General features: G+C 44.8%; 4 protein-coding genes across 16 annotated transcripts in view; 2 read left to right on the top strand and 2 right to left on the bottom strand.

The window, feature by feature from the left end:
- Window positions 1-3,802, top strand: part of GON4L (gon-4 like) — a 65,697-nt gene extending 61,895 nt beyond the window's left edge. For 3 of the 6 annotated variants that reach the window (XM_074349533.1, XM_074349532.1, XM_074349534.1), the window contains 5 exons: window positions 712-822; window positions 1,371-1,581; window positions 2,087-2,717; window positions 2,806-2,908; window positions 3,314-3,802. In XM_074349533.1, the coding sequence (XP_074205634.1) occupies window positions 712-822; window positions 1,371-1,581; window positions 2,087-2,717; window positions 2,806-2,908; window positions 3,314-3,463 (1,206 nt within the window). In that variant the 3' untranslated portion in view covers window positions 3,464-3,802. Of the gene's footprint in view, window positions 1-284; window positions 391-686; window positions 823-1,370; window positions 1,582-2,086; window positions 2,718-2,805; window positions 2,909-3,313 lie in introns of those variants that run through there. The other 3 variants (XR_012501320.1, XR_012501321.1, XM_074349535.1) reach the window with 3 other exon arrangements.
- A 2-nt stretch (window positions 3,803-3,804) lies between these two features.
- MSTO1 (misato mitochondrial distribution and morphology regulator 1) lies at window positions 3,805-8,195 on the bottom strand. 4 transcript variants are annotated; one of them, XM_074349547.1, is made up of 14 exons: window positions 8,037-8,195; window positions 7,788-7,923; window positions 7,249-7,318; window positions 7,079-7,154; window positions 6,757-6,811; window positions 6,524-6,662; window positions 6,235-6,352; window positions 6,020-6,154; window positions 5,755-5,907; window positions 5,185-5,316; window positions 4,908-5,092; window positions 4,571-4,675; window positions 4,369-4,481; window positions 3,805-4,097 (listed from the first exon to the last, which is right to left on the bottom strand). In XM_074349547.1, the coding sequence occupies exons 1-14, from the start codon at window positions 8,118-8,120 to the stop codon at window positions 3,931-3,933; spliced, it is 1,668 nt and encodes a 555-aa protein (XP_074205648.1). In that variant the 5' UTR covers window positions 8,121-8,195; the 3' UTR covers window positions 3,805-3,930. The 4 variants fall into 4 exon arrangements, with proteins under 4 accessions (XP_074205648.1, XP_010952232.1, XP_010952231.1 ...); XM_010953930.3 differs by having other exon boundaries at window positions 3,805-4,072; XM_010953929.3 differs by having other exon boundaries at window positions 3,805-4,072; window positions 6,235-6,662.
- A 141-nt stretch (window positions 8,196-8,336) lies between these two features.
- The window catches only part of YY1AP1 (YY1 associated protein 1), a 21,268-nt gene continuing 5,175 nt past the window's right edge, over window positions 8,337-24,429 (top strand). The window contains exons 1-10 of one of the 4 annotated variants that reach the window (XM_045515937.2): window positions 8,337-8,438; window positions 9,939-10,140; window positions 10,670-10,756; window positions 11,706-11,877; window positions 13,342-13,486; window positions 14,633-14,783; window positions 18,184-18,300; window positions 18,695-20,392; window positions 20,957-20,988; window positions 22,375-22,424. In XM_045515937.2, coding sequence (XP_045371893.2) covers window positions 10,012-10,140; window positions 10,670-10,756; window positions 11,706-11,877; window positions 13,342-13,486; window positions 14,633-14,783; window positions 18,184-18,300; window positions 18,695-20,392; window positions 20,957-20,988; window positions 22,375-22,424 — 2,581 coding nt within the window. In that variant the 5' untranslated portion in view covers window positions 8,337-8,438; window positions 9,939-10,011. Of the gene's footprint in view, window positions 8,671-9,938; window positions 10,141-10,669; window positions 10,757-11,705; window positions 11,878-13,341; window positions 13,487-14,632; window positions 14,784-18,183; window positions 18,301-18,694; window positions 20,393-20,956; window positions 20,989-22,374; window positions 22,425-24,429 lie in introns of all 4 variants that reach the window. The other 3 variants (XM_045515936.2, XM_010953926.3, XM_010953927.3) reach the window with 3 other exon arrangements.
- Window positions 23,825-24,429, bottom strand: part of DAP3 (death associated protein 3) — a 27,233-nt gene continuing 26,628 nt past the window's right edge. For both annotated transcript variants that reach the window (XM_010953924.3, XM_010953923.3), the window contains exon 13: window positions 23,825-24,206. In XM_010953924.3, coding sequence (XP_010952226.1) covers window positions 24,121-24,206 — 86 coding nt within the window. In that variant the 3' untranslated portion in view covers window positions 23,825-24,120. The remainder of the gene's footprint in view (window positions 24,207-24,429) is intronic.

Genomic DNA, 24,429 nt, shown 5'->3' with positions numbered 1-24,429 from the left:
AGGGGCCATTGCCAGGGTCTCACGTTTAATAAGTGGCAGTGCAAGTTTATGCACCCAGGTGGTCTGGCCCGAGTCTGCTCACGCTCACTGCTCTCTGTTGTTCTCCAGGAAGTAGTCTTTTTAATTCATGGCCTTTCACTACATGTCTTGTATTCTTTCTTGGGGAAAAACTGCTGCTTAGTAGCTGAATGACCTTGGGCAACTTACTTAATCTCTCTTTGTTTCAGTTTCTTCATCGTCATTGGGGATAATAATGGTACTTATGTCTTGGGTTTATTGAACAGAGAGTATCATTGAGTGAGCCTTCCATATGTACAAAGCCCTCTCTCAAGGGGATTGGAAGAGAGGGGAGAGCTCAAGGCACAGGGAGACAGAAACAAAGACAGACGAGTGAGTAGATCATATTTCGTGATGGAGCTCTCCAGTGACTTTGCCTCAGATTGTATTTTACTTCATATTTCTTGAAACATCTGGGCAACTGGGATATATCAGTCTTTGGGTCGTTTAAGGATTGTTTCAGGGATTCAAAATAGGCTTTAATTGAGTTTGGGCGTTGATTTCCCCAGGCAATGTGAAGAGATGGTGTATAATAAAAGAGAAAGGAAGCAGGGAGGGGGTCAGGGGGTGGGCTTGTTCAGATGGCTCACAATTTAGCTTCCTCTCTTGGTACCAAAAATGCTTGGCAGCTAACCAAGCCCAGGTATCTCCTAGGAGGCTGAGTGGCCAGATGGGGCCAAGGACTGTGCCTGTTCCTGCCATGAAGGAGGTGATTCCAAACTGAAGAAGAGCAAAAGGAGAAATTGTAGCCACTGCAGCAGCAAGGTGAGGAGGGGCCTGGTGCCCAGGGTATCAGAACTGCCTGGGGCAACCCCCAGGTTGCCTTCTGTTTGGGGTATATTTTTGCTACCACAGATGTGTGTCTTACAGAATTCCTAAAAAGATTACACATGGATAAATAATATGCAGTACATGTGTACATTAGTGTGTGTATGGAAAATAGAATCTTTTAAAAATATATAATGGATTTTGCTTTTTAAAGAGGATCCTGTAGTAAAGCTTTTGGAACTGGAGAAAAATCAACCCGTTCATATATTTCCCTCAAAAAAAATTTTTTTTTCAATGAAGCAAGCCTGTGTGAGGAAAATAGAGCCTAAAGGGAATGCTGGTTCTGTAGAGTAGGGATGGTTGGCAGCAAAAATCCTCGGTTGGAGAAGGAGTGGTAGAATTCAATACTCTTTTTTGGGCCATTTGAAATCATTGGAGCAGATGTGCATGTGGTCGACTTGCATCATGGCAGGGCTTCTTCCTTTGGTTGGCCCCTAAGACAAAAGAGGTCAGGAGACCCTTGACCCAGAAGGCCATCCCTGCAGGTCTGCGACAGCAAATCCTACAAGAGCAAGGAGCCCCATGAGTTGGTGGGCGGCAGCCCCCACCGAGAGGCCAGTCCTATGCCCGGTGCTAAGGAAGCCGGGCAGGGCAAGGACGTGATGGAGGAAGAAGCCCCAGAGGAGCGAGAAAGCACTGAGGCCACCCAGAGCAGGACTGGCAGGAGCACCAGAAAGGGAGAGATGCCTATTCCAGGTGAGTGATCCGACTGCCAACCCAGCCTTTCTCCCTTTTTTTCCTATCTCATTCTCCTGGGCTTCAAGCAAGAACGTCTATGAACCTGGATAAATAATGGTCTTTTCCATGATGGACTACCACCTCTTTTACTAGTAAACCAATAGGAAACCCATCTCCTGTCTACCCTTAATTTTCTCTCCTGTGGCCTCAGCCCTTTTGCAGAATTAAGAGTGCTACAGAATCAACATGATTCAGCATTTTCTTCTCGTGTTCCCATTCCTGAGCCCCTTACCCTTGTCTCCAGATCCTCTGTGATCTGCATTCTAAAGACCCAGCCATTCTCAGCATTGGCAGTCGGACTTTCTGTCTTTGTATAAGTAATTTCAGCCCTGACCCTCACCACACTCTTCTAGATTAGAACTTCATCACAGTAGCTGCCAGAGTGACCCTGTGGTAGTTCGTAGTCCTTAGGTCCATCATTACCCTGTCCATCCCCTTAGATCCTTATTTTCCTCCTAAACAGGCTTGGCAGCGGGGAGCACTTTGCTGTCCCCTCAAGAAGTGACTCTTACAGACCAGCTTCTCGTGGATGGCCCACCACCCTGCTCCCCAGAAACTCCTCAGCTTCCCTCCAATGCCGGAACTGTGCTGGGCACTGTTAGGAGTAACCAGGCTGGGCCTGAGGTTCTCCCCTGCCCCAAGGCATCTCCCAGACTTCAGAATGAGGTTGAGGGCCATCAGGCAGGGGGTGAATCAGAGGTTCCCATGCTGGGCTGGGATGCTTCCGAAGCTGAGAAAGCGCCTGAAACTGTTGAGCCCCCTGCTTCCTTCCCAAGTCCTGTTTCCTCAAGGACCAAAGACTTAGGGAGAGGACAGGTGTCTGGGAAACCAGACACTCAGGAGAGCTGGCTGCCTTCAAGCAGAGCTGGGGTGAAGACAGCAGACAGGGTGTCCCCTGTCCATGAATCTTCTTTATCAGGAATTGACACCTCAGAGACTTCTCCCAAAGCCTCTAGAGGAGGTTTGGCTAAACCCAGTGGGATACAGGGCAAGGGTCCAGTGGGGGAGCAGCAGCCAAAGGCCACAGAAGCTACAGTGTGTGCCAACAACAGCAAGGTCAGCTCCACGGGGGAGAAGGTGGTCTTGTGGACCAGGTAGGTGGGATGGATGATGTGTGTTTGGCAAATGCCTGTAACACACCCATGTTACTAATGTAGATTAATCACCATATGTGGATTACAGGGAAGCTGACCGGGTGATTCTGACCATGTGCCAGGAGCAAGGAGCACAGCCGCAGACTTTTAGCATCATCTCCCAGCAGCTAGGAAATAAGACCCCTGCTGAGGTAAGTGGCAGGGAGGCCTGTTAGAGCATCAAGCCCCAGAGGAACCAAGGAGAGGGCCTGGCAAGAAGAAGACAGGATGGCTAACTGAGAGGTGACTGGTGGTGGTAAAGGCCTCTCCCAAGGAGGCCCTGACTTATAGTGGCTCTAGGAGGAGAGGCAGGGCTGGCATTTTGGGGTAGAAGCCCGAGATTGCATTCTAGTTTTGTTTTTAGAAAGAATGTGACTTTGGGCAAAATGTTTATTTAGCCTCTTGACCTGTTTCCTAATCTGTAAAGGAGGACACAGCCCTCACAGCCTTACTGTGTGGAACAAACAAGACTATTTAAATTGGTGTGTAGTGCTTAATAAATGTTAAAATGAGACTAACTTAAGAAAGGTGATGCAACTCTTCCCCTCTCCTCCTAGGTTTCCCACCGTTTCCGAGAACTCATGCAGCTCTTCCACACAGCCTGCGAGGCCAGCTCCGAGGATGAGGACGACGCGACCAGTACCAGCAACACAGACCAGCTGTCTGACCACGGGGACCTTCTGTCTGAGGAAGAGCTGGATGAGTGAGACTCCGGAGTGCGAGGATGTCATCTGCACGGAGTCAAACCCAGCAGGCGCCCTGATGGGGGAGAGGGCGGTTGTACTTCGCTTGTACAACTCTTGAGCTCAGTACACGGAGCTGGAGGAGCAGGGGCCGGGGACGAGGACAAGGCAATCTGGGGACATCTTTTGTGAAGACCTTAGGAATCTACTTTATGAAGAGCATTGTGGGGCTCGGCTTCTTTTCTACTGTTTCTGTTTTTGTTTTTTTGTCTGATGGTACATATTTATTGTTCTGTGATCTGATCACAGTGTTTCTAAATGTAATAAATGTGTATGTTGGTGTAGCCAGTCCCAAGACACTGAGCTCCTGCATCCAGCGGTTTTTATTGTGAACTAGCTCTTTCCTCTTCTTGGAGCTTTAGTCCATGAGGCTGTCGCCAGCCTGATAGCACTGGGCCAGGCTGCGCAGCTCCTGCAGCGTCTCCTCTAGGTCATCCCGTTCCACCCCGGCATCCATGAAGCTGGCCCAGCGCCGCAGGTCGAGTCTGGCAAGCTCTTTGGCCAAATCTCCCAGGGTCTGGTTCAAGGATGAAGAGGAGCAGAGGGCACCAAGCACAGGGATGCTCTCCACTGCTGCGGAGGGAGAGAAACAGGAGCCCTGTGACCGGACTGTTACTCTACCCTGGAACTCTGTCTTACACACAGGGAAGTCTGGGCCTCTGGTAGACTTGACTGTGTAGGAAACTCAGTAAGTTTTGTGTCCTCTCCCCTCTGTATGCAGTACTCCAGAGGAAGAACACTTCTCTCAGGAGCTATATAGTGAATAAAGGAGTGTTTAACTGGGAACCTTGAAAGTGCCTGTATCCAGGAAGGGATAGAGTAAACCTCTCTCACGCGTGAAATCTTGGTTTTCTTCACCTCCTACATACCTGCCCCAGTTGAGGGACCATCCAGAACCAAACCCTGCTGGCTGAGGCTTGAGGAGAAGAGGTGAGGGTAAGGAGGAACCACCTTGCAAGGAGTCAGCAACAGATGAGAAGAGCTGTGGAGGCAAGAGAGCAACAGCTGAGTGACCACAAGTCAGGGGAGGTCGGGGTCTGGGAGGAGGGTGGGAGCGAGCATTGTACTGACCTCCTGACTCTAGGCTGCTGCTGTTGCAAATACTGGGCCAGGACTTCTTCCCCGGTGGCACACGCATGGAGCGGGGAGGGCAGAGGTGTCCCTGGAGTGAGCTGACTGCCAGAACAAAGCCAAAACCACCTTTAATCTGTGGCAGTGTGAATAAGAAACTAAGAATTATGTTCTCAGGCCATCAGCTGGATCAAGATGCTCAGTGTCTTTTTTTTCTTTTAAGTGGGTCAGAGGGAAGAAGAGCTGGGAAGTGCCATGAGCCTGTCCAGAGATGTATTAGAAAAAGATATGAAACAAAAAAGTCTGACAAGGGCTCCTATGGACCCCTGGTCCTCACCTGGTGTGGCATGCTCTGTCTAGACCCCTCAGCACCACTGACTGGGCAAAGCAGCGTGTTCCTGAAGGGTCCCCACATGCAGACAGTGGGGTCCAGGGGGTGGCCCCTCCAAGCTGCATCAGGGTATCAGGAAGGGTTTGGCTTGGAACTAAGGGGAAGGGGATGGTCGCCCCTGCCATTACCACCTAAAGGTAAGGAAGAAATCAAGTTATGGAGCTTTTCCTCAGCTCTGACCCAAATCCCCATCTCTGACCCAACCCCTTACAAAGCTTCATACCTTTTTCCCAGAGAAGTTCAGCATATTGGCCAGATGAACCATGGAAACTGGTGAGGAACGTAGGCGATAAGGGACAGTGACTGTGTCCAGGGCTGTAGCCAGGATGGCACTACAGTGGAAGGGCAGAGCGGCCTGTAAAGAGGATGCCAAGAAGAGCAGTTGGCCTTCTGGGTTGAGAAAAGAGCATGTGGAGGCAGAACAGTAATGGCAGAGAGGTCCAGGTGCTTTGGGACAGGGGTGTGTTTGGCCCAAGGCTGGACAAGCACAGGACAGTGTGATATAGGAGGCCACATCAGAGCTGTGTTCAAGCTGAGGCTTGAAGAATAGATCCAGGGGGAGGTGTAGCTCAATGGTAGAGGGCATGCCTAGCATGCATGAGGTCCTGGGTTCAATCCCCAGTTACCTCCATTAAAAATAAATAAACTAATGCCTCCCCCTCGAAAAAATAAATAAAATTGGGGGGAAAAAAAGATCCACTAGCAGAAAAAGGCTGACTTGGCGACTGTACATGAGGGGGTGTGGGGGGTGTCCTGTCACTAACTGCCGTCAGAACAAAATGTGGAGCCTTACGTCATAACGAAGGTAAGGGAAGTTGACGGGTGGCTCCTGTCGCAGACCCAGGCTCCCACCCAAGGATAAGGGGCAGACTAGAGAGCTGTGGGCAGACAGGTTCACCAGACCGAAAGCTGTGTTTAACAGGCGGTAGATGTTCTTCTGGGGCTCCTGGTGAAAGAAATGAGAATAGTTTGTTTTCAGCAACCTTCTCACCGGGCTATGATTCCATCCTTTTCCCCTCCTTACCCTGTGACTGTTTTTTCCCCCAAGCACTACTCACCCCAAGACAGTACGGACCAGGGAGCAGGCCCCAGGTTATTATTCCCCTCCCTGAATACTCGTCTTGTAGCAACTCTGCGGCCTTTGCGCCTACCCCAGAGAAGCCATCGTGCAGGTCACACAGTATCTGGAAGCCCTGGAGAGAGGTGAGTGATGATGAAAGACAGCAGAACGAGAAGAGTTTCTGTCCCAGTGTCCACCATGCCACGCAGCTACCTGCAGGTAGTCGCACTCCTCCACGTAGAAGTGCAGCCTGTCCTCCAGCTCTTCCAGGTACTTAGGTTCCTTCAGGATACTCTCCCCTTGGCCGAAAGCTTCCAGGCGACCTGCTTCCCTGCCATGCGTAAACCCGATCCAGGACTTACAGGGCTCCCCCACGTCTATCCCCTCCACCTGCTCAACACATCTAGTTTTGGGGGAAGGCCCGGAAGATGGCCTCAAAAGAGCCTCATCCAACATTGGTGGAGACCCGGTTCCTTGCCTCAGTCTCTGGGGTCCCCCATACCCATCATGGTTGTACTTCTGAATCATACAGATGCTCCGGGGATGGAGATGGACTCTGAGGAAGTCTGACCAGACCCTGATGCTGCCCTCTGCGGGGATCAGTGGTTTTAGAGTTGCAGCAGTGGTGCATGGGGGAGGACCTGGAAAAAAAAAAAAAAAGCAGAGGAAATGTACCTTACTCCATGTTCCTGCTCTGCCCGGTTCCCCATTCTGCGGTATCTAGACAAGTCTCACCTCTGCCATTAGGGATGGATTTGACCCTCCAGATACCATCACTACTCAGCACTCCCTGGGAGGGATGAGAAAATCTGCAGTTAGTTCCACAGAAGTCTAGAGGCAAAAGTTGACTTACCCTCCCCAATTTTGCTAGCCACACCCTACAGCCTCCTTTCGGTTCATGTAGTCACAGTCCTCTAGAAAAAAGTGCTTTTTCCCAAAATACCATTCTAAGGCATTTAATATAACTAAAATTCTCTTTTTTTCCCCCCTCTGCCCCAGTGGAGGCACTCTAGTTGTAGCACTGGGTGGGTAAAAAGTTCAGGGCAAAGGCCCTCACCTCTGCACTCAGAAGGTCCTGGAGATAAGGGTTCTTGGGATAGGGTTCCTCTTTGTGTGTGGTGAGCTTCCCTTGCCTGAAAGAAATCGGAGATTGATCATAGTGCCAGTTTTCCTGAGTTCGCCAGCTTCCTGTGCTCATTCCCCACTCCTCTCCAAATACACAAATACCATGCTATGGCAGCATCTAGCTGTTTGTCTCTGTAGAGTCCACCTTCTTGTTTTAGGGAGCTCAGACTACCTGCACAAAAATAACAGGCAATGTTAAGTGAAGTCCAGTCCCTCCCGTCCTTCAGCTAATCTTCCTCTGATCACCAGACAACCTGCTTTCACCATCACTGCAGTACTTGGTTCTTCCAAGCTTTCTTGAATATACATGTGTTGGAAAAAAACCTTGCCTAGGAGAATCTAGATTCCATCCTTCATTTCTCGGCTTAGCTGTTAGTTGTGGGACCTGGGCAAAGACCACACCCAGCGGTCCTACGGGAGTCCCACAGTGTCCAGAGATGGCTCTTGAATGGAATAAAGCCTTTGCCTTCTCGCATCCCTCGGGTGTTGGCATACTGAAGTTATTTCTCCCTATGGCTCTTCATCTCTGGTCCTTCAGCCTAGTGTAAGTCGGGGCGGAGGACCTTGAAGCGAACGGATGCTAGAGACTCTGCGCGCGAAGGGGAACGCCTGAAACTGACTGACCCCGGCCACTGCCTCACCCTTCAGATCCATAAGGATGAGTCTCGGCGTGTAGGTCTCTTGGCCGTGTAACGTCCGGCCCGTCCGGTACAGGACGTCTGGGCACAGCTCTCCCAGCGGCTCCTTGGCATCGGTCGGTCTGCATAGCGCAGCATCCTGGGGAGGCAACAGAGGAAGGACTGGACTTAGGGATGGCGCGACAGACAGGACGGAAGGAAAGGCTGGAGATCTCGAAAGGCTTAGTTGGGGCAGCCGCCCAGAGACCTCACCTGCTGGTTCCACCAGTGCGCTCCCACGAAACCTGCAAAATGTCCCAACTGCAAAGTGAGCACCTCCCGGGCCCCGCCCGCCATGCTGCGCAGCTCCGCTGGGTCGCACAGTGGCTGCCTGCCCACTCGCTACTCCTACCCGATTGGCTCGGCATGCTTGTGGGCGGGGCCTCTATTCCGGCACCCAATTGGCCCACAGACACCTCCGTTCTCATAGGATAAACGATTCGTTTGGCTTTAGAGACACCGCTCATCATACCCCGCCTCTCCCGAGCGTGGACCGGTTCTGCTTAACCAGTCGTTGTCGTCGAGGGGCGGGGCCCCTTGACGCAGGCCGGAAGTTGTAGGCGCCGGAGTCTATGCATAATGCGGAAGCGCTCTTGGCGTTGTTTGCTTCGTGAGGTATCTGGCGCGGCTCACTTAAGATTCTCCTACCTACTCCTTACGACTCTTGCAGCTTTTGTCTTTTCTCGCATGGGATACTTCTACCAGCTAATAGTGCCTCAGGCAAAAAATAAAAAAGTAGAAGTTCCCCTAAAGCCTAACCTGCGTTCCCTCCTTACCGCTCCAAAGTGACAGCCTTCCTGACTTCTAACCCGGTGGACTGGCTTTGTATGTCTGTATATCACATTATGTAAGTAAATCGCAGTACGTATTCTTTTGCCTATGCCTTTTGCACAATATGGTTAAATTCTTCCCAGTACGTGCATAGTAGGGTAATACTTGAGCCTTCTTATCACCATTTATCATAAGCTATGATGTGTTTTAGTACATCCCCTTCTTACTTCATGCTAGAAGGTCTTTGACTTTGTTTGTTTGTTTGTTTGGTCTTTGACTTTTTACAAAAGGAAGGCAGGGCAGCCGAATGGATAAGAGTTGGAGAATGGGAGGAGCTAGGCTGGGATGGGAGTAATAGGTAAATGAGAGAGCAGATGCTGTGCTTTGAGAAGATTCTGTATCACCATTAAGAATAAGTCCCAGTTTGAGATTTACAAATGTTAGCCACTATATATAAAAATAGATTAAAAAAACAGTTTCTGCTGTATAGCACAGGAACTATGTTCAATATCTTCTAATAACCTTTAATAAAAAAAAAGAAAATGAAAACAAATATATGTATGTATATGCATGACTGGGACATTGTGCTGTACACCAGAAATTGACACATTGTAACTGATGGTACTTCAATTAAAAAAATAAATTAAAAAAAAGAACAAGTCCTATATTAAAGTAGATATCAGTGTGATGCTGAAATGATGGGTTCCCAGTAGCTCCTTGAATGCAGACATTTCCCTGCTCTTAGATTTTTGTTTATTGTCCCCTTCATTTGTATATTATTTACAGGAATGATTTTAGAAGGGGACAATTTGAAATCATCTTATTTGAATCTATGCTAACAACTTTGGGAGAAGATTTGTATAGGCTAGGAGTTTGTCTGTTGACTAAAGTGAAATCTGGAAATTAGCCATCCCCTGAAGAAGCGGAGTTGGGAGGATGGAAATCTCTGGAGCCCAGAAAAGCAGCTGGGGTTAAGTCCGGGTGAAAGATAACAGGGAGCTCTACTAGAGCAATGGCGGTGGCGGAGGAGAGAAGTGGAAGGTTCCAGAGCTGCTCCTCTAGAAGCGTGGTCAGATCTTGGTGCCAGGTCACATGTGGGGAAGAGCAAAACAGAGAATCAAAGATGAGTCTGTGCCTCTAGTTTGACTGATGGGTTGAGAATGGTTCCAGTGGGAAAATGGATTCATGAGCAAGAATGGATTTGGGGTTATGATAACGTGTTCATATTTAGGCAAGTGAGTAGATGGAAATCATTCATACTCTCTTAGTCCACCATTAGAAGGAATTGGATGTGTTGTGGACCTAGGGAAATACTCACATTCAGTCATCTCCTTTTGGGGGTAGGTTTGAGGAACCACTGGCCAACTTGCTAAATGAGCAGCATCGCACAGTGAAGGAGCTACTTGAACAGCCGAAGATGAAGAAATCTTCAGCCAAACAGCAGCAGGAGGTAGTAGACAGGGTTAAGCCCCAGAGTGAGAAAGTTCATCAGACTCTGATTCTAGACCCAGCACAGAGGAGGAGACTCCAGCAGCAGATGCAACAGGTGAGACTCTTCTCTGTAATGTTAATGCTGGATCATCCATTGGCTTGACTCTGAAGCCAAAAATTAGCAGGTTTACAAAAGTCAGAAATAGGTGTCTTAATAACCATGGAAACCACAGACCACAGGATCTTCACATCATCCGTTAGGATCTTGAAAGGTTATCATGTTCGTGTCCTTATGGCTCACGTAAGAGTGCATGCAAGCACCCTGAAAGTATTCAGAATTACAGATTTCAAAGAATCTTTAGCAATCCCTTCTAAATTTAACAGCCTTACTGCCAGAGTAGTTTTTTCTTCTTTCTAATCTAAGTCCCTCTGGCTTGAGGTTAAACTTCCTCTGGTTCTGTTATTTTGCTCAAGGGGAACGTATCTGAGAAAAAACTTCATACCAAGATACTGTGTTGTTCTCATAGTCTCTCTAGAAAGCAAAACATATATGATAAAAGTGCTTACATCTTAGTATGGTCTTCTGAGTTCCTGAAATGACAACATCATAACACATCACTGTATTATTTTCTTTCCCTCTCCAGCATGTTCAACTCTTGACGCAAATTCACCTTCTCGCCACCTCCAACCCCAGTCTCAGTTCGGAGGCCAGTACCACCAAGATACTTCTTGTAAGGTTTCAAATATCCCTAACTCTAAGGAATTGAGTATGCAGTTAGTTTGGAAGTCATTCTCACAGCTCTTCCCCATCATAAGCTACATTTATTCTTCTTTCCTGCATGTTTTGGTAGCTGTTTGTATGGCTCCTGCATTTGCTGAGTGAACGTGAGCCATTGATTCCCATGAAAGGACGGAGAGTGTATTCAGTTTTCTTTAGACAATCCCTCTTACTTTTTCGTTCGGTTCTCTTCCTCACCTTTAGAGCTACCCATCTTAGGTTTTTTAGTACTTCTGTTCTTTTTATTGAATTTATTAAATATTTATAAGGATCCTATCAGTGTTTTATGTATAAAATTAATATCGCTCATGACATTTTGAAATCTTTTGGAGGGAGGTCTTTTAATTTCAAAATTTTAAATTCTATAAAAACTGCCCCTGAACTTCAGGGCTCGTAAAGATGATATTCTTTGCCTCTTGGGTAAGTCTTTTTGGAGTTTGAGGAGTATGTTGGCTAGTAGTCTAAGCGTCCTTGGATAGTCAGCATGGTGTATCTCCGTCTCAGATTGTTCAGAGGATCATGAGAAGTACTTTGTTCTAGGTGTTATTCAGAGAAACCCAAAACAATTTCTTTTCTCTCTTTTATTTTTCTATTTTAAGTAATGGCTCTCATTCTTGAGAACCTTAATTCTAGTTGGGGGCCTACGTCGTATGTCCAAAAGGCTGAGGAACACTCAGACTGAGAATAAAACAAGAACAAATTAGTGCTTCACAAATCCCCGAATTTCTAAGGACTTAGCAAAAGAGCGGTCTTAATGGAATAATGTTAATTGTGAAAGACTTTATGATGAATTTTACTTGTTTCTATCCTGTTATAGGAAGGACAGTTTTTCACTCAGAGGCTAAGGGCTGCTGGTATTAATTGTCTGAAACTTAGATTTCCTTTGTGTCCTGTTTTCCCAGAAAGAGCTGGGAACCTTTGCTCAAAACTCCATCGCCGTTCATCATCATTTCAACCCCAAGTTTCAGACCTTGTTCCAACCCTGTAACCTGATGGGAGCTATGCAGCTCATTGAAGACTTCAACACACATGTCAGCGTTGACTGGAGTCCTCGTAAAACTGTCAAGAAGACCGGTAGGGGGCAGATGTGTCCGCTTGAAGTTTTAACTTACAAGGAGAAGTGGGAGTCTTAGCCCGTAGGTAATTTCTTAGGGATAGTTTCCTGAGGTTGGAGGAGATAGGATATTTGTAATTTCTTCCTTCTGTCTTGTATCCTCCCTCTGTGCTCATTATCCAAGTTCTAGAATTAGATGATAATACTAGGACTTAAGTAAGGGATGGAGGCAGTGGACAGGACACGGCTGTGGAGGGTAGAGAGGTGGCACTCGGTGCTAAGGTTTGGACTTAGATGTGAGGGTAAGCATTAGGCGTCAGGTCAAGACAGACTGATAAAGATGGAAGTCAGGTGGTAAAGTCAGGTTGTGTTTAGGCTTTTACTCTCTTGTTTATTAGGATCATTTTATTTCCTGTAATGATTGTAGTGACATCTCCATTTTGAGTGACATGTTGATTTGGGAGGTAGGAACAAATTAGAGATGATGTACATTTGCCGCGTTCAGTATTTTAAAGAAATGTTTATGCAGCTTTGGTTTTTACCTTGCATTGGTTTAGTATTTTTTGAGAAAATATCTGCTGTTTTTTTAAACCAGGTATTTGCTTCTGATTTGTTTCATGGTTCAGCAAATTAGTTGTGGTTTGCTCTGGATTTGGGTTTGTCTTTGGACTTGATTTTAAATTCCTGACTCTTCCAATTAAATTGAATATAGTTGGATTTTGGTGCGTTAAGTCATGGACACTGATCTCCAACTACTTTATTAGTTATATGTTGGTAATGAAAACTTAACACTGAACTTATAGTAATAACTTACACATAGAGCACCCTGTGTTTTTCTTCTGGGTATATAAAGGTAACACTTATGGAAGCACACATAATGGATATTATAGTGCTTAACTCTGGAAAAGCAGAAGTGCCTGGAATTGAGAGGCTTAGACAGCAAGACAGAAATGAATGAGACTGAATTGTCTCATTCTTTTTATGGCTTTTTGATGAGAACCTCAGGAGGAATGTAGGAGAACTTAATGAAAGTTAAGTAAGAGCCAAATCAAATAAAATTTGGAGTACCAGGTTTGTGAGGTAGATTAAAGAAGTTGGAATCTTATCCTGGAAGAAAGAATCGCTGAAGGTCACTTAACTTTCAAGGATTTAAAGGGGGAAGGAGGTAAAAATTTGTTGAGCATACACTGTGTGCCAGGTATTACAAGGTGCTTTGTAAGCATTTATATTACTTAGTGTGTTAAGTGTTCCACCTAGGAAAGAATAAGAGAATGAACTTTTAATAACAGTGAATGGGACTTCTTTCAGAAGGTGTATGTTAGACTGAGAAAGACTATGGAAACTTTGGGTGGGAGGGTGGATGGGTGGGAGGGCACCGAGTTAGGTAGGGGCAGCTCTATCTAAATGCAAAAACAGATTCAGAGCTTTTGTGAAGCCCTCTTTTGTTACAGAATGTCATTTATCACAGATTTTTTTCCTTACAGCCTATGAATTTCCCTGTTTGCCAAAGCAAGTAGCTTGGACCCTAGCCACAAGCAAGGTTTTCATGTATCCAGAGCTACTTCCAGTGTGTTCTCTGAAGGCAAAGAATCCCCAGGATAAGAGTTGCTTCACCAAGGCTGAGGACAAGTAAGGATTTATAGTAAGGGAACAAAAGCACGAAATATCCCAAGGAGAAGACCAAGTTCTTTTTTTTGAGGAGCTTAGGGGTAATAAGGCATGTATAATAAAGACTGGGTGCACAGGACCAGAAGGAAAGCAGTGTAGATGGGCACAGATCTCTGTGTGTGCCTGTTGCAGCAGTGCCAAACCCTGCTCTTTGAGGGAATGACATGGGCATTTTTGAAACATTTTAAATGGTTTCTTTTATTTATTGTAAAAACTAACTTCATAATAATGTTAGAGGAAATATTTCAAAAGAAAGCAATTTTTTGATCCATTATCCTAAATCACCCCAAGATGAATGATTTTTTCTTTTTTGTGCGTCTTACGTAATTATGGGCAACTTAAGTGTACTTTGGATTTGCTTTTTTTAACCTAACGTCTTCTTGAAATTGTTTTCCTGTGTTCTGTGCTTTAATTTTGTCCTTTTGTTTGTTTGTTTCCGTATATTGTCTTTTAAAGCCCTATGATTAATATTTAAATACTAATGGCCCTGAGATAGTCTTTTAATTTGCCACTCCCCCACCCCCGGTTGTTTTAGCTGTAAATGAGGCTTCCCCACGATCTTCGTGTGTAGAGCCTTTAAAAATCTTTTGAGTTTATCCCTTTGGGTAAATTCTCAAGAGTGAGATTATTGGATAAAGGTCGTGACCACTTTTATAGCTCTTGATATGCACGGCCGCACCGCCATGAGCACACATACACGCGTAACGGTGATTGAATGTTTTGTTGGGAGGTAGTGTTGGTGCCGATTTAATGTGCCTGATGTGGTGCCTGTTATTCATTTTTTATTTGTTTATTAGAATTATTCTCCTTCCTTTCAAACTTCACTTATATTATGAGTATAAAGCGCATCATGTCCCGACACTTGTGAGGGATTTATGCTTAGCGTTTCCTCTTCCCACCTGATTGTGCACTCCCCATGGAGTCTTACTCATACAGTACTTAGTAGCGCTCAGTAAATACCTGAAATTTTCTGTTGACTTGCCATTAAGTTGTACAAGAATTAGACGCAGAAAAAGTGCATTATGGGATGTGGATGGAGTTCATCTGGGAGGCTTCTCAGCAGGGTGGACTGTGGACTGTGACTGAGTGTCATTGCTCCTTTCTCAGTTTGTTAGCTTTAGGGCTAAAGCACTTCGAAGGGACTGAGTTTCCTAAGCCTCTCATCAGCAAGTACCTTCTCACTTGCAAGACTGCACACCAACTGACAACGAGAATCAAGAACCTCAACACGAAAAGAGCTCCTGACAACATCATTAAAGTAAGTGCTTCCTGCATGCGCCCCTGGGTACCTCGGCGAGGTGCAGCCATTCGGTTTTCTTCTTCTTGGTCACAATGAATAGGCTTTTAGCTGAGGCTAATTCCTCCCACCTGCACAGTGGATTAATCACCCTCTTGCCTTTCAGGGACAGTGATCCATTCTTTTCCTGTGAAGTGTCGTCTTCTTCCTCAGTTATGGATATTGCCCCTAAATATACAATGGTTCATATTTTTTAATATTTCTCAAACCTGTTTCCCTCTAGCCATTCACTCTTTCTTTTTTCACTCTAACCTTCTTCAAAGGACAGGCAGCAGCCACTTTATCCTTCTCCTTAACTCTTTTTATTTAAATATTTATGTCAAAGTCATAAAAGTGTACACTTTAAAGAGGCAAATAGTTGAAACAGTTTAAAGAGTCAGATGGTTCTTTGAGGCTTGTCATGAAAAACAGTATTTTCCTCCCTACTTCCTGCTAACCAAGGTTTTTGAGGGGATGGCATATTGAACTTCACATCCAGATAGCATTCTTACAATTGTTATTTGATGTTATGGATTTAGGTTTTATTTATTAAATGTAAACCGTGGAAGGTCCAATTTTCTCACTGTAATTATATCACAATTTTGGCTAGATTGTATTTGGAGTTTCCATGATGAATACTATGTAAATTTTCCCACAACTGAGCTGTGTAGTGTATCATGATTACTTTGCTTTTCCTGATGAATATTTTGTTTCTCGTGGAGTTAAAATTGCATTTTTGGAGGGTTGGTGGGACTTGATCTTACTATGTATTTATTACCCGTTCAACATTAAAGTCGACTTCAGTTTTCTAAATCTGTTTTCAGTGTGTTCAGATATTTTAGGTGTTTTGCTGTCTTCTTCATCCTCCTGAAGAAATGCTTCCCAGAGCCCTGTGAGGCTGTTCCGCTCTACCCAGGTTGCTCTCTAGGCTTGTGGCCCTGATGTCTTCTCGGGCTTTTTCTGCCCCATCATCCTGGGGACTCATTTTGCCTCTTACTTGTGTTGGATCCTCTTAATTCTGAACCCTATGTCTGTTTGCTTTACTTCCTTGTTTTAGTGGAGCACATCCTAGTAGCATTCTGAGGAAGAGCGCTTGAGAAACACATTTTTAGAGTTAAACTGTATTCAGGGTCTGTCATAACATGACATGACCAGAGTCAGTTTCCTAGTTGACTGGATGCCTGGTTTGTGTGTGTAAGTGTTGTTACTAGGCGACTTAAGATCTTACCACTGGGGGAAACTGGGTGAAGGACACATAAGACCGGTCTGTACTATTTTTGCAACTTGCTGTGAATCTCTAATTATTCAGAATCAGAAGTTTGAAATATGTCTGTATTTGGATCTCCCACTTCTGTGGGTTTAAACACTAGGTTGAAAATCACTTTATTAGAAAATTTTAAGGGCCTTGCTCCATTTTCTTGTAGTTTCTAGTGCTGGCTGTTTAGGAATTTGGTGCCCTTTGGACTCTTGGACCTTTGTGTGATATCTCTTTTTTTTCTGTCCCTCTGGCAACAAGTAGGATTTTTCCTTTTCTCCAGTGTTTTACAATTTTATGGCAACATGTCTTTTTAGCTTTGAAATTTGTGTTGCTTTTATCTTTTCTCTCATTTTCTCTCTCTTTGTAGGCTTTTACCTTTTAAAAAATTCCTTTTTTGTTTGTTTGTTTTCACGGGGTTTTAAGAGGGGACAAAGCCAAATGGATGCGTTTAAGCTGCCTGTTTTCACAGTAAGTTAGCCCTTAAGTGTTGAACCTGTCGAAGTGTGGATGTTCTCCCCACAAAGATCTCAGATTATTTCCTAATTGGCCACTGAGTGGATTCTTTTCTGCTCTTATCCTATTTAACTTTGCAGTTAAAACCGTAGTTTACTCATTCCTTCTTCAAACTCCTGTCCCCTGATGTCCTGTGATACCAGGACTCTTACCTCAAGCTGCTCCTTCATGCACTCCTGCCCCGCTCTCCCCTCAGCGTCAGTGTTCCGTGATAAATTCTGTGTGTGGTCTTGCCCAGTTTCATGATTTTTGCGATTATCTGTCTCTGTGATTTTCAAATCTGTATCTTTGGTCTAGATTTCTCTCCTGAGCTCCAGCTTAGTGTCACCACCTGTTTAAAGGAAGTCTCACCTCGGTTGCCTCACTGACTCCTCACACTGAACTTGGGTCTCCTTCTGCACCTTCCAGTTGTTGCCGCCGCTCCCCTCCCCCCACTCTCCCTTCTTTGATCTGTTCTTTGGGAATGATGTTACTGCCTAGCTGTTTTCTCAGCCCGTTAACTGAGGAGTTTCCTCGGCTCCTCCTCCTTGATCACCACCATTGTCTGTCACCAAGTTCTCAGTTTTCTGTTTCCTGCTGGGGTGCCCACTGGCTAGTTCAGGCCTCCGTCACACCTGGATTAATGCAGTGGTTTTCTAAGTGGTGTCTAATTCTGGCTCCCGTTTATTCTGTCCTGCGAGTTGCTGCCATAGCCACCTGCATGTAATCCTTCAGCGTAGGGTTCAGACTGCTTGGCATGGCACAGATGGCCTGTCCTGCCTGCCTCTGACTTGTCTCCTGAAGTCTCTCCTCATTCCTTAGTTGTTGTGGCCAGACCATCTCTTTGTGCTTCATTAAACATGTCCATGATAATGAACATGAAGTATATTCTGCCTCATATAGCAGAGTGTCCGTTAAGATTCATCTATAGTTGCGCCTGCTCCAGAGAAATCTTTATTGTTCAGCTGTGAGTTGTGTGTCACTTTCTTGTGCACGTCTTTATACTTTTTGATACAAAATGCTATTATTGGTCTACTTGGTTGTCTCTCCCATTAGTCTGTATGGTCTTTGAGAGCAGGAATTGCTTCTTTACTTGTATGCTCAGCTTGTAGCATGGTGCCTGGGAAGCAGAAGACACTCAACAAATGTTGAATGATTGGGTGCATACTGTCAGTGTAAGTTCAGTTTCCCTTTGTTTACTCTTAAAACTGAACTGCCTCAGTCTCTCTGTTCTTCTTTCCCTTCCCTTTTAATGTCCTTCACGCCATTATTTGCTTAAAAGGAAGTTTCCATGTGGCCAGGATGAAGGTTAATCACTTTCATTGCATCTGTTGAGCAGGAGGAAATTTTAAATGACCATTTGCATTGTTTTCTCTGTGACTTAAAATTTTTCCCTTCCTGCTGACCAGAATGGAGAGCGTCAGAAGATACTGAGCAATTGTAAAATCTTCATTAATTAGGTAGTAGTTAATTTGAAATGCAGAAGCATTCAGCACATGCTGTTCATGTATCTGTTTTATGGATGAATGTGTGTGTGTGTGTGTTAAACCACTGCCTACCTCGCCCCCGAGCCGGACAGAGGGCATTGTTTCTGGAATGAATGTAACTCATGCTTTATTTCTTCATGCTCAGTTTTATAAGAAGACCAAACAGCTGCCCGTGTTAATGAAGTGCTGTGAAGAGATCCAGCCACATCAGTGGAAGCCACCTGTGGAAAGGGAAGAACACCGGCTTCCATTCTGGTTAAAGGTACAGTCTTCCTCCTCAAAGTGTGTCAGAAGCAGAAGGTCACCAGAAACATCAAAGGCTACTTTGCACCTCTGATGCTTTGGTTGTAGAACTAGGCCTTGAGAAATCTTCAGTCACCCTTCCTCTACTCCTTCTCCACTCTTCCCCCAGGTGATTCTATAACCTTTTAAAAATGAAGGTTAAAATGATAGTTTCCTAAAGGAGATTCAGGGAAGAGCTTCTAGAGTATACAGTTGGAATGCAGTCTTTGTAGACATTTGATCTTGTGCAGAAGAATCCTTCTTGAAGTGATGTCTAGAGATTGTCCTGAAAAGGTCCTTTGCATCTCGAAAGCCCTATGATTTTTTACCAAGTTCTGGCACGTGCTGCATCAGAGTGTTCTTGTTCCCAATAGGCCAGTCTGCCATCCATCCAAGAGGAGCTGCGGCTCATAGCTGATGGTGCCAGAGAGGTAGGAAATGTGATCAGAACCACGAAGATCAGCTCAGACCCAGGTCTTAGAAAAGGCAGCTCAGAACTGGGGAGTGAAACTCGGTACCCACTGCTGCTGCCTAAGGGTGTAGTCCTGAAACTGGAGCCAGTTGCCAATCGTTTTTCCAGGAAGGAAAAAGCGGTCATCCAGAAGCGGTCATCAGCCCTGAAGCCCCTCCTTATCAGACCCAGCCCCTCTCTCCAATCTAGCTCTGGCTCTGGGAAGACACCGGCTAGGTCAACTCAGTCAGAAGCCCCTCCGAGCAAAATGGTGGTCCGGATTCCTCGCATGATCCAGCCAGCCACTGTCTTACAGAAAGTGCCAGGTGGCCCTCCGCCGGGGGTCGCTGGGGGCGATAGTTTTGAGACTCCAGCAGCACTGCCTGCTACACCCCCTGACACCAAGACCAGCTTCCCTCTGATTGAGCCCCAGACCCTGGTCCCCTCTGCCCCTGTGCCCAAGGTAATGCTGCCCTCACTTGGTCCTTCTAAGTTTCGAAAGCCCTGTGTGAAACGGAGGGGCTCAAAGAGAAAGGGGGCCAAGACCTCTCTCTGTCTGAAGCCTGCTCCCCTCCTCCACCCTGCACCTGTCATCTTCACTGTCCCTGCCACCACTGTGAAGGTTGTGAGCCTTGGCAGTGGCTGCAACATGATCCAGCCTGTGAATGCTGCTGTGGCCCAGAGTCCTCAGACCATCCCCATCACCACCCTCTTAGTTAACCCCACTTCCTTCCCCTGTCCGTTGAACCAGCCTCTTGTGGCCTCCTCTATCCCACCCTTAATTGTTTCTGGCAACTCTGTGAATCTTCCTGTACCATCCACCCCTGAAGAGAAAGCCCAAGTGAATGTGGACATCAGTTGTCCTTTGGCTGAGGGGAAAAATGCCTTTCAAGGCCTAGAACCCAAATTAGAACCTCAGGAACTCTCTCCCCTCTGTGCTGCTGTCTTCCCCAAAGAGGAGCCCAGCCCAGGGCCTCCACCGGCCGACAGAGCGTGCCAGGAAGAATTGTCGGACAGCAGTTCCTATGGCTGGACTATAGTGAAAACAGAGGAGGGGAGGCAGGCTATGGAACCACTGCCTCAGGGCATCCAAGAATCTCTAAACTCTTCCCCTGGGGATTTAGAGGTAATTGTCAAGATGGAACCTGAAGACTCTTGGGAGGAAATCTCTGGTGGATTCCCGAAGCAGGAAATCAAAGAGGAACCTTGTGTGGAATTGGGCACTGGCTTTCCACGTGAGGAGTCAGGCGGTGCTAGAGAGGTGAAGATACAGACGGCCCTGCAGCAGGAGGAAGAGAGGAGTCAACCAGCTAAAGCCCCTTCAGCTTCTCAAGAGCCTGCTGATGGAGGAAACTCGGGAGAAATGAGCAAAGGGTCCCCAAAGAATGCTTCATCCTGCGCTGACCCTGACATGGTGCTTAGCAGCCCCCCAGGGAAGCCCGAAGACTTGTCTAGCGCTGATGGTCAGTCAGTGGGGACCCCGGCTGGGCCAGAAACTGGAGGAGAGAAGGATGGGCCAGAGGAAGAGGAAGAAGAGGACTTTGACGACCTTACGCAAGATGAGGAAGATGAGATGTCATCAGCTTCTGAGGAATCTGTGCTGTCTGTCCCGGAACTCCAGGTGAGAGTTGTGGAATCTTCTCACGTATTTTGTGGAGGCAACACTTGTTATTGCTGTCTTTTTGATTTGTAGCAGTCATTGTAGTGGGTGTGGAGTGCTCTATTATTATGGTTTTGATTTGTTCCTCATCACTGTTGCTGTCGAACCTCTTTTCATTATCTTGTCAGCCATTTATATGTCTTCTTTAGAGAAATGTCTATTCAAGGTGTTTACCAATTTTTTTGTGGTGTTTATCTTTTTATTAGTGAGGACTTATTCTCTATATATTGTGGAAAGAAGTCCTTAATCATAGAGAGGATTTACAGGTATTTTCTACCAGTCTGTGGCTTGTCTTTTTCAGGATTTACAGGTATTTTCTACCAGTCTGTGGCTTGTCTTTTTCATTTTCTTAATGGCATCTTTTGAAGAGTAAACATTTTTGATTTTGGTAAAGTCCAATTTATCAAATTTCTGTAGTATGGATCATATCTTTGGTGTCATATATAAGAAATCGTTGCCTAATTTATGGTCATTAAGATTTCCTCTTATATTTTCTTTTAAATGTTTTATACTTCTTACACTTAGGTCTATAATCCATTTTGGATGTCTGATGTGAGGTAAGGGTCAAAATTCATCTTTTTGCATGTACATATCCAATTATCCCAGCACAAGTTGAAATTTATTTTTTTTCCCATTAAAACACCTTAATGTCTTTTTTGAAAATCAACTGACCAGAAATTTAAGTGTTTATTTCTGGACCCTCAATTTTGTTACATTGACCTAATGGGTATCCTTAGGCTAGTACCACTCCGTCTTAATTACTGTAGCTTTATAATATATTTTGAAAATGAGAAAAGTCCTCCCAATCTTCATATTTAAAAAATCACTTTGGTTTTACTTCCACATAGACTTTAGTGCCTGTTATCAACTTTTTAGAAAAAAAAAGGCCTGCTGAAATTTTAATATCGATTGCATTAAACTTACGAATCAATTTGGGGAAATTTAACATCTTAACAGTATTGAGCCTTGTAATCGAAGACTGTGGAATGTCTTCCCATTAATTTAGACCTTTTAAAATTTCCCCCAGTATTGTTTACAGTTTTTGTTGTACATCTTGCATTTCTTTTGTTCAGGTTGCTAAGTACTTTATTTTCCTACTATTTTTAAGATAGAATTACTTTCTTAACTAAATTTCATTTTTGGATTTTTCATTGCTAGTATAGAGAAACTTGGTTTTTGTATGTGAATCTTGCAGTATTGTGAACTTGCTAAACTTGTTTTTAGTTCTAGTAGATTATTTTAAGTTTCTTAAGGTTTTCTGTATACTGGAATATGTCATCTGAAAATAAAGAGTTTTGCTTCTTACTTTTCATTCTGATTTAATCCAGTTGAGTGATGAAGAAAAGCCTCAAGAGACCAGCTCTGCGGCAGGCTTAGCATGGAGACACTAGAAATTGGGGCATGATGATTAGGTCTGCAGTAGAAGAGTCTTAAGCCAAAAAGGGGACTGGATAGATTATGATAGCGTATTTGGGAAAAATTAAGAATCCATATTTAGCAAACTGCCAAAGTAATGAGGCAATTCTTCAGTAAGGACTTCACACATAAATGATGGTATAGCCGTACAACTTACTAGTCTACATTCATGAAAGAGAATGAACATAATTATGAGTTTAGACTTCCAAAGATGGAAGCCACTTTCCCAGCCTCATTTGCAGCTATGTAGGCCTGCCAATCAGATGCAGGTCTTGGCCAGTAGACATCTTCTGGTAAGGGTAAGAGCAGTGGCATCTTGATTTGGGAGGCAGCAGGGGTGGAACTTATGGGGGCTAGATGGCATTGTCATTAGCACAGGCAGTGTCAGTGTTCACAGCACTGACGACTTCATCAAAGCTCCCTCTTCCCGCTGTGGTTAGGATGCTGTCTTTGGCTGCTGGGATTGTGACACTCTCTCTTGGAGGTTCTGTGTGCTACTTAATCCCTTTTCTTTTTAAATTCCTTAGAGTGGGCACTCAATTTACAAGAAAAACCCCTGATACATACAATTTCCAAGGTATGTGGAAACACCAAGGTATAAAAGAATACACTTCTGTGTTTAAAAAAAAATGCATGTATTTTTTGTGTAGAATTTGGTAATAGAAGTTGCCCCTAGAAAAGGGGGCAAGAGAAAGAAAGGAGCTTGAATTTCCATGTTTTTGTGTGGTATGAACTTTGTAACCCATACATGGCAAAAATAATGAGAATAAAGGTGAAGTGAAGCCACTGGATGATATTAAGGGAATTGCATGATATGCTGTGTTTGGAAAGCTCACTGAGGCAGCTCTGTGAAAGAGGTACTGGAGGGAGTAGCCAAGAGTAGTTGGGAGCAGAGAACATACAACCAAATGATTATAGTGATTCAAACAAGAAGTGACAGGGTTATGAAGGCAGTGGTAGTAAAGACAGGAGGAAGTGAGTTTGAGCTGTTGAAAGGACAGATCCAAAGGCTTGACTGTTCATATTGGGAAGTGTATCAGTTGGGGTTCAATCAGAGCAGAACCACATTAAAAGGGATTTGTTAAGTGGATTTAAGCTTTCCAGTTGTGGGAGTGGTTAAGCAATCTCCGTAAGGCTGTTACCTTTGAGTCTGATGCTAGAACATCAGTCTAGCTAAACTGGGGACTGGCTCAGGAGGTTTTAATTTTGATAGGGAATCCTTGAGGCAGTGGTTTAAGGGTAGGGGCAGCTGGCTCTCTAGTGAAAGATGTTGATATGCATTCACAGACTCTCTCCTGCATAGTAATTTTTCAAATAAAGCATTATAAAATCCAAGTTGTAAATGGTACAGCCACGTACCATTCAGTGGGTGCCTACTATGTGTGAGGCACTTACATGGAAAGTGACTATATGATTTAATTCTCACAAAACTCCTGAAAGTTTGGCACTATTATTACCATTACATAAGGTGAAACAGAGATAAGGTGAAATCTGAAGTCAGGCTAAGACAGATAGCTGACAGGTGGCAGGTCTGGGGATCAAACTTCTCTACTACCAATAACCTGGGTATGGGGAGAGAATGAAACTCGGCTGAAATTGATTTGAGTCACTATTGTCTCATGTCTCACAAAGATGGTACACAGTACATTCTATATGGATTAAATATAAGTTAATTTATTACATACAGTGTATGCTATAGGGGTTTAGTGCTTAATTCTTTTTCAGGAACCTGTATAAAGTGCCAAACTCAGCTGGAGTTTCAGGAAGGTTCTCAGGAACCACTGATGAAAGTATAAACAGGAAGTGAATGGTCTGGGAAGGAGAAGTTAAGCTGTGAATTTCAATCGCCTAAACTGAATAAAGTCTGGAAAATTTCTGTAGAATTCAGTCTCTTCAGACCCCCAACAAGCAGAATGCCAAAGAAATTAAATTTGGCCTATCTGAAGGCTCTTTCCATCTTATAAATCTAACACAACATTTTAAAAAAGATACTTAATTTAATTCTTAAAGAAATGATACATGATTATTTAAATGTGAAAATCATATCTAATAAACTGGTATTAGTTTCAAGAACAAGAGGACATCTTACTGCCATCACAGTCACTTCCCAAGGAACCCATTTCAGCGAAGGCTGGGAGCTGACTGCAGTCCTGGTCGCTGCCATGAGCCACTCCTTGGCTGCTCTTCTCGTTTACTGAAGAGTGGGTCCCGCCATCTGAGTGGGTCCATTAAAAGAAAAGTCCATTGGCTTCCACGCATGTCGTGACCACGGCTTAGAGGTAGGCACAGAGCTGCTCCAGCTGCCTGGGATTCCTATTACTTAGGAACAGCAGCTCCTTTTTCCCTTCTTCTGTATGAGCTAAAATGGAGTCGAACACAAGTAATTGGCAGTTTTCTCCTGCAACACTGTTACCCAGCAAACTCTGTAGTCAGAGGCTGTGTTATCTGGGTTACATTCCGATGTAATTAGCACTCCCAAGAGACCTCACTTCTAGACCCTTTTACCCCCCCAATATTATTTTTTTCTATGCATAATTTCCTTTTGTCTCTATTCCTCCAATCCAGCGTCTCTCTCTCCCTCT

Source organism: Camelus bactrianus, chromosome 21 (assembly GCF_048773025.1).
Source record: "Camelus bactrianus isolate YW-2024 breed Bactrian camel chromosome 21, ASM4877302v1, whole genome shotgun sequence".
In the NCBI taxonomy this organism is placed as follows: domain Eukaryota; kingdom Metazoa; phylum Chordata; class Mammalia; order Artiodactyla; family Camelidae; genus Camelus; species Camelus bactrianus.
Note: the sequence above shows the minus strand (reverse complement) of the source record. Positions and strands in the feature narration are given on the sequence as shown.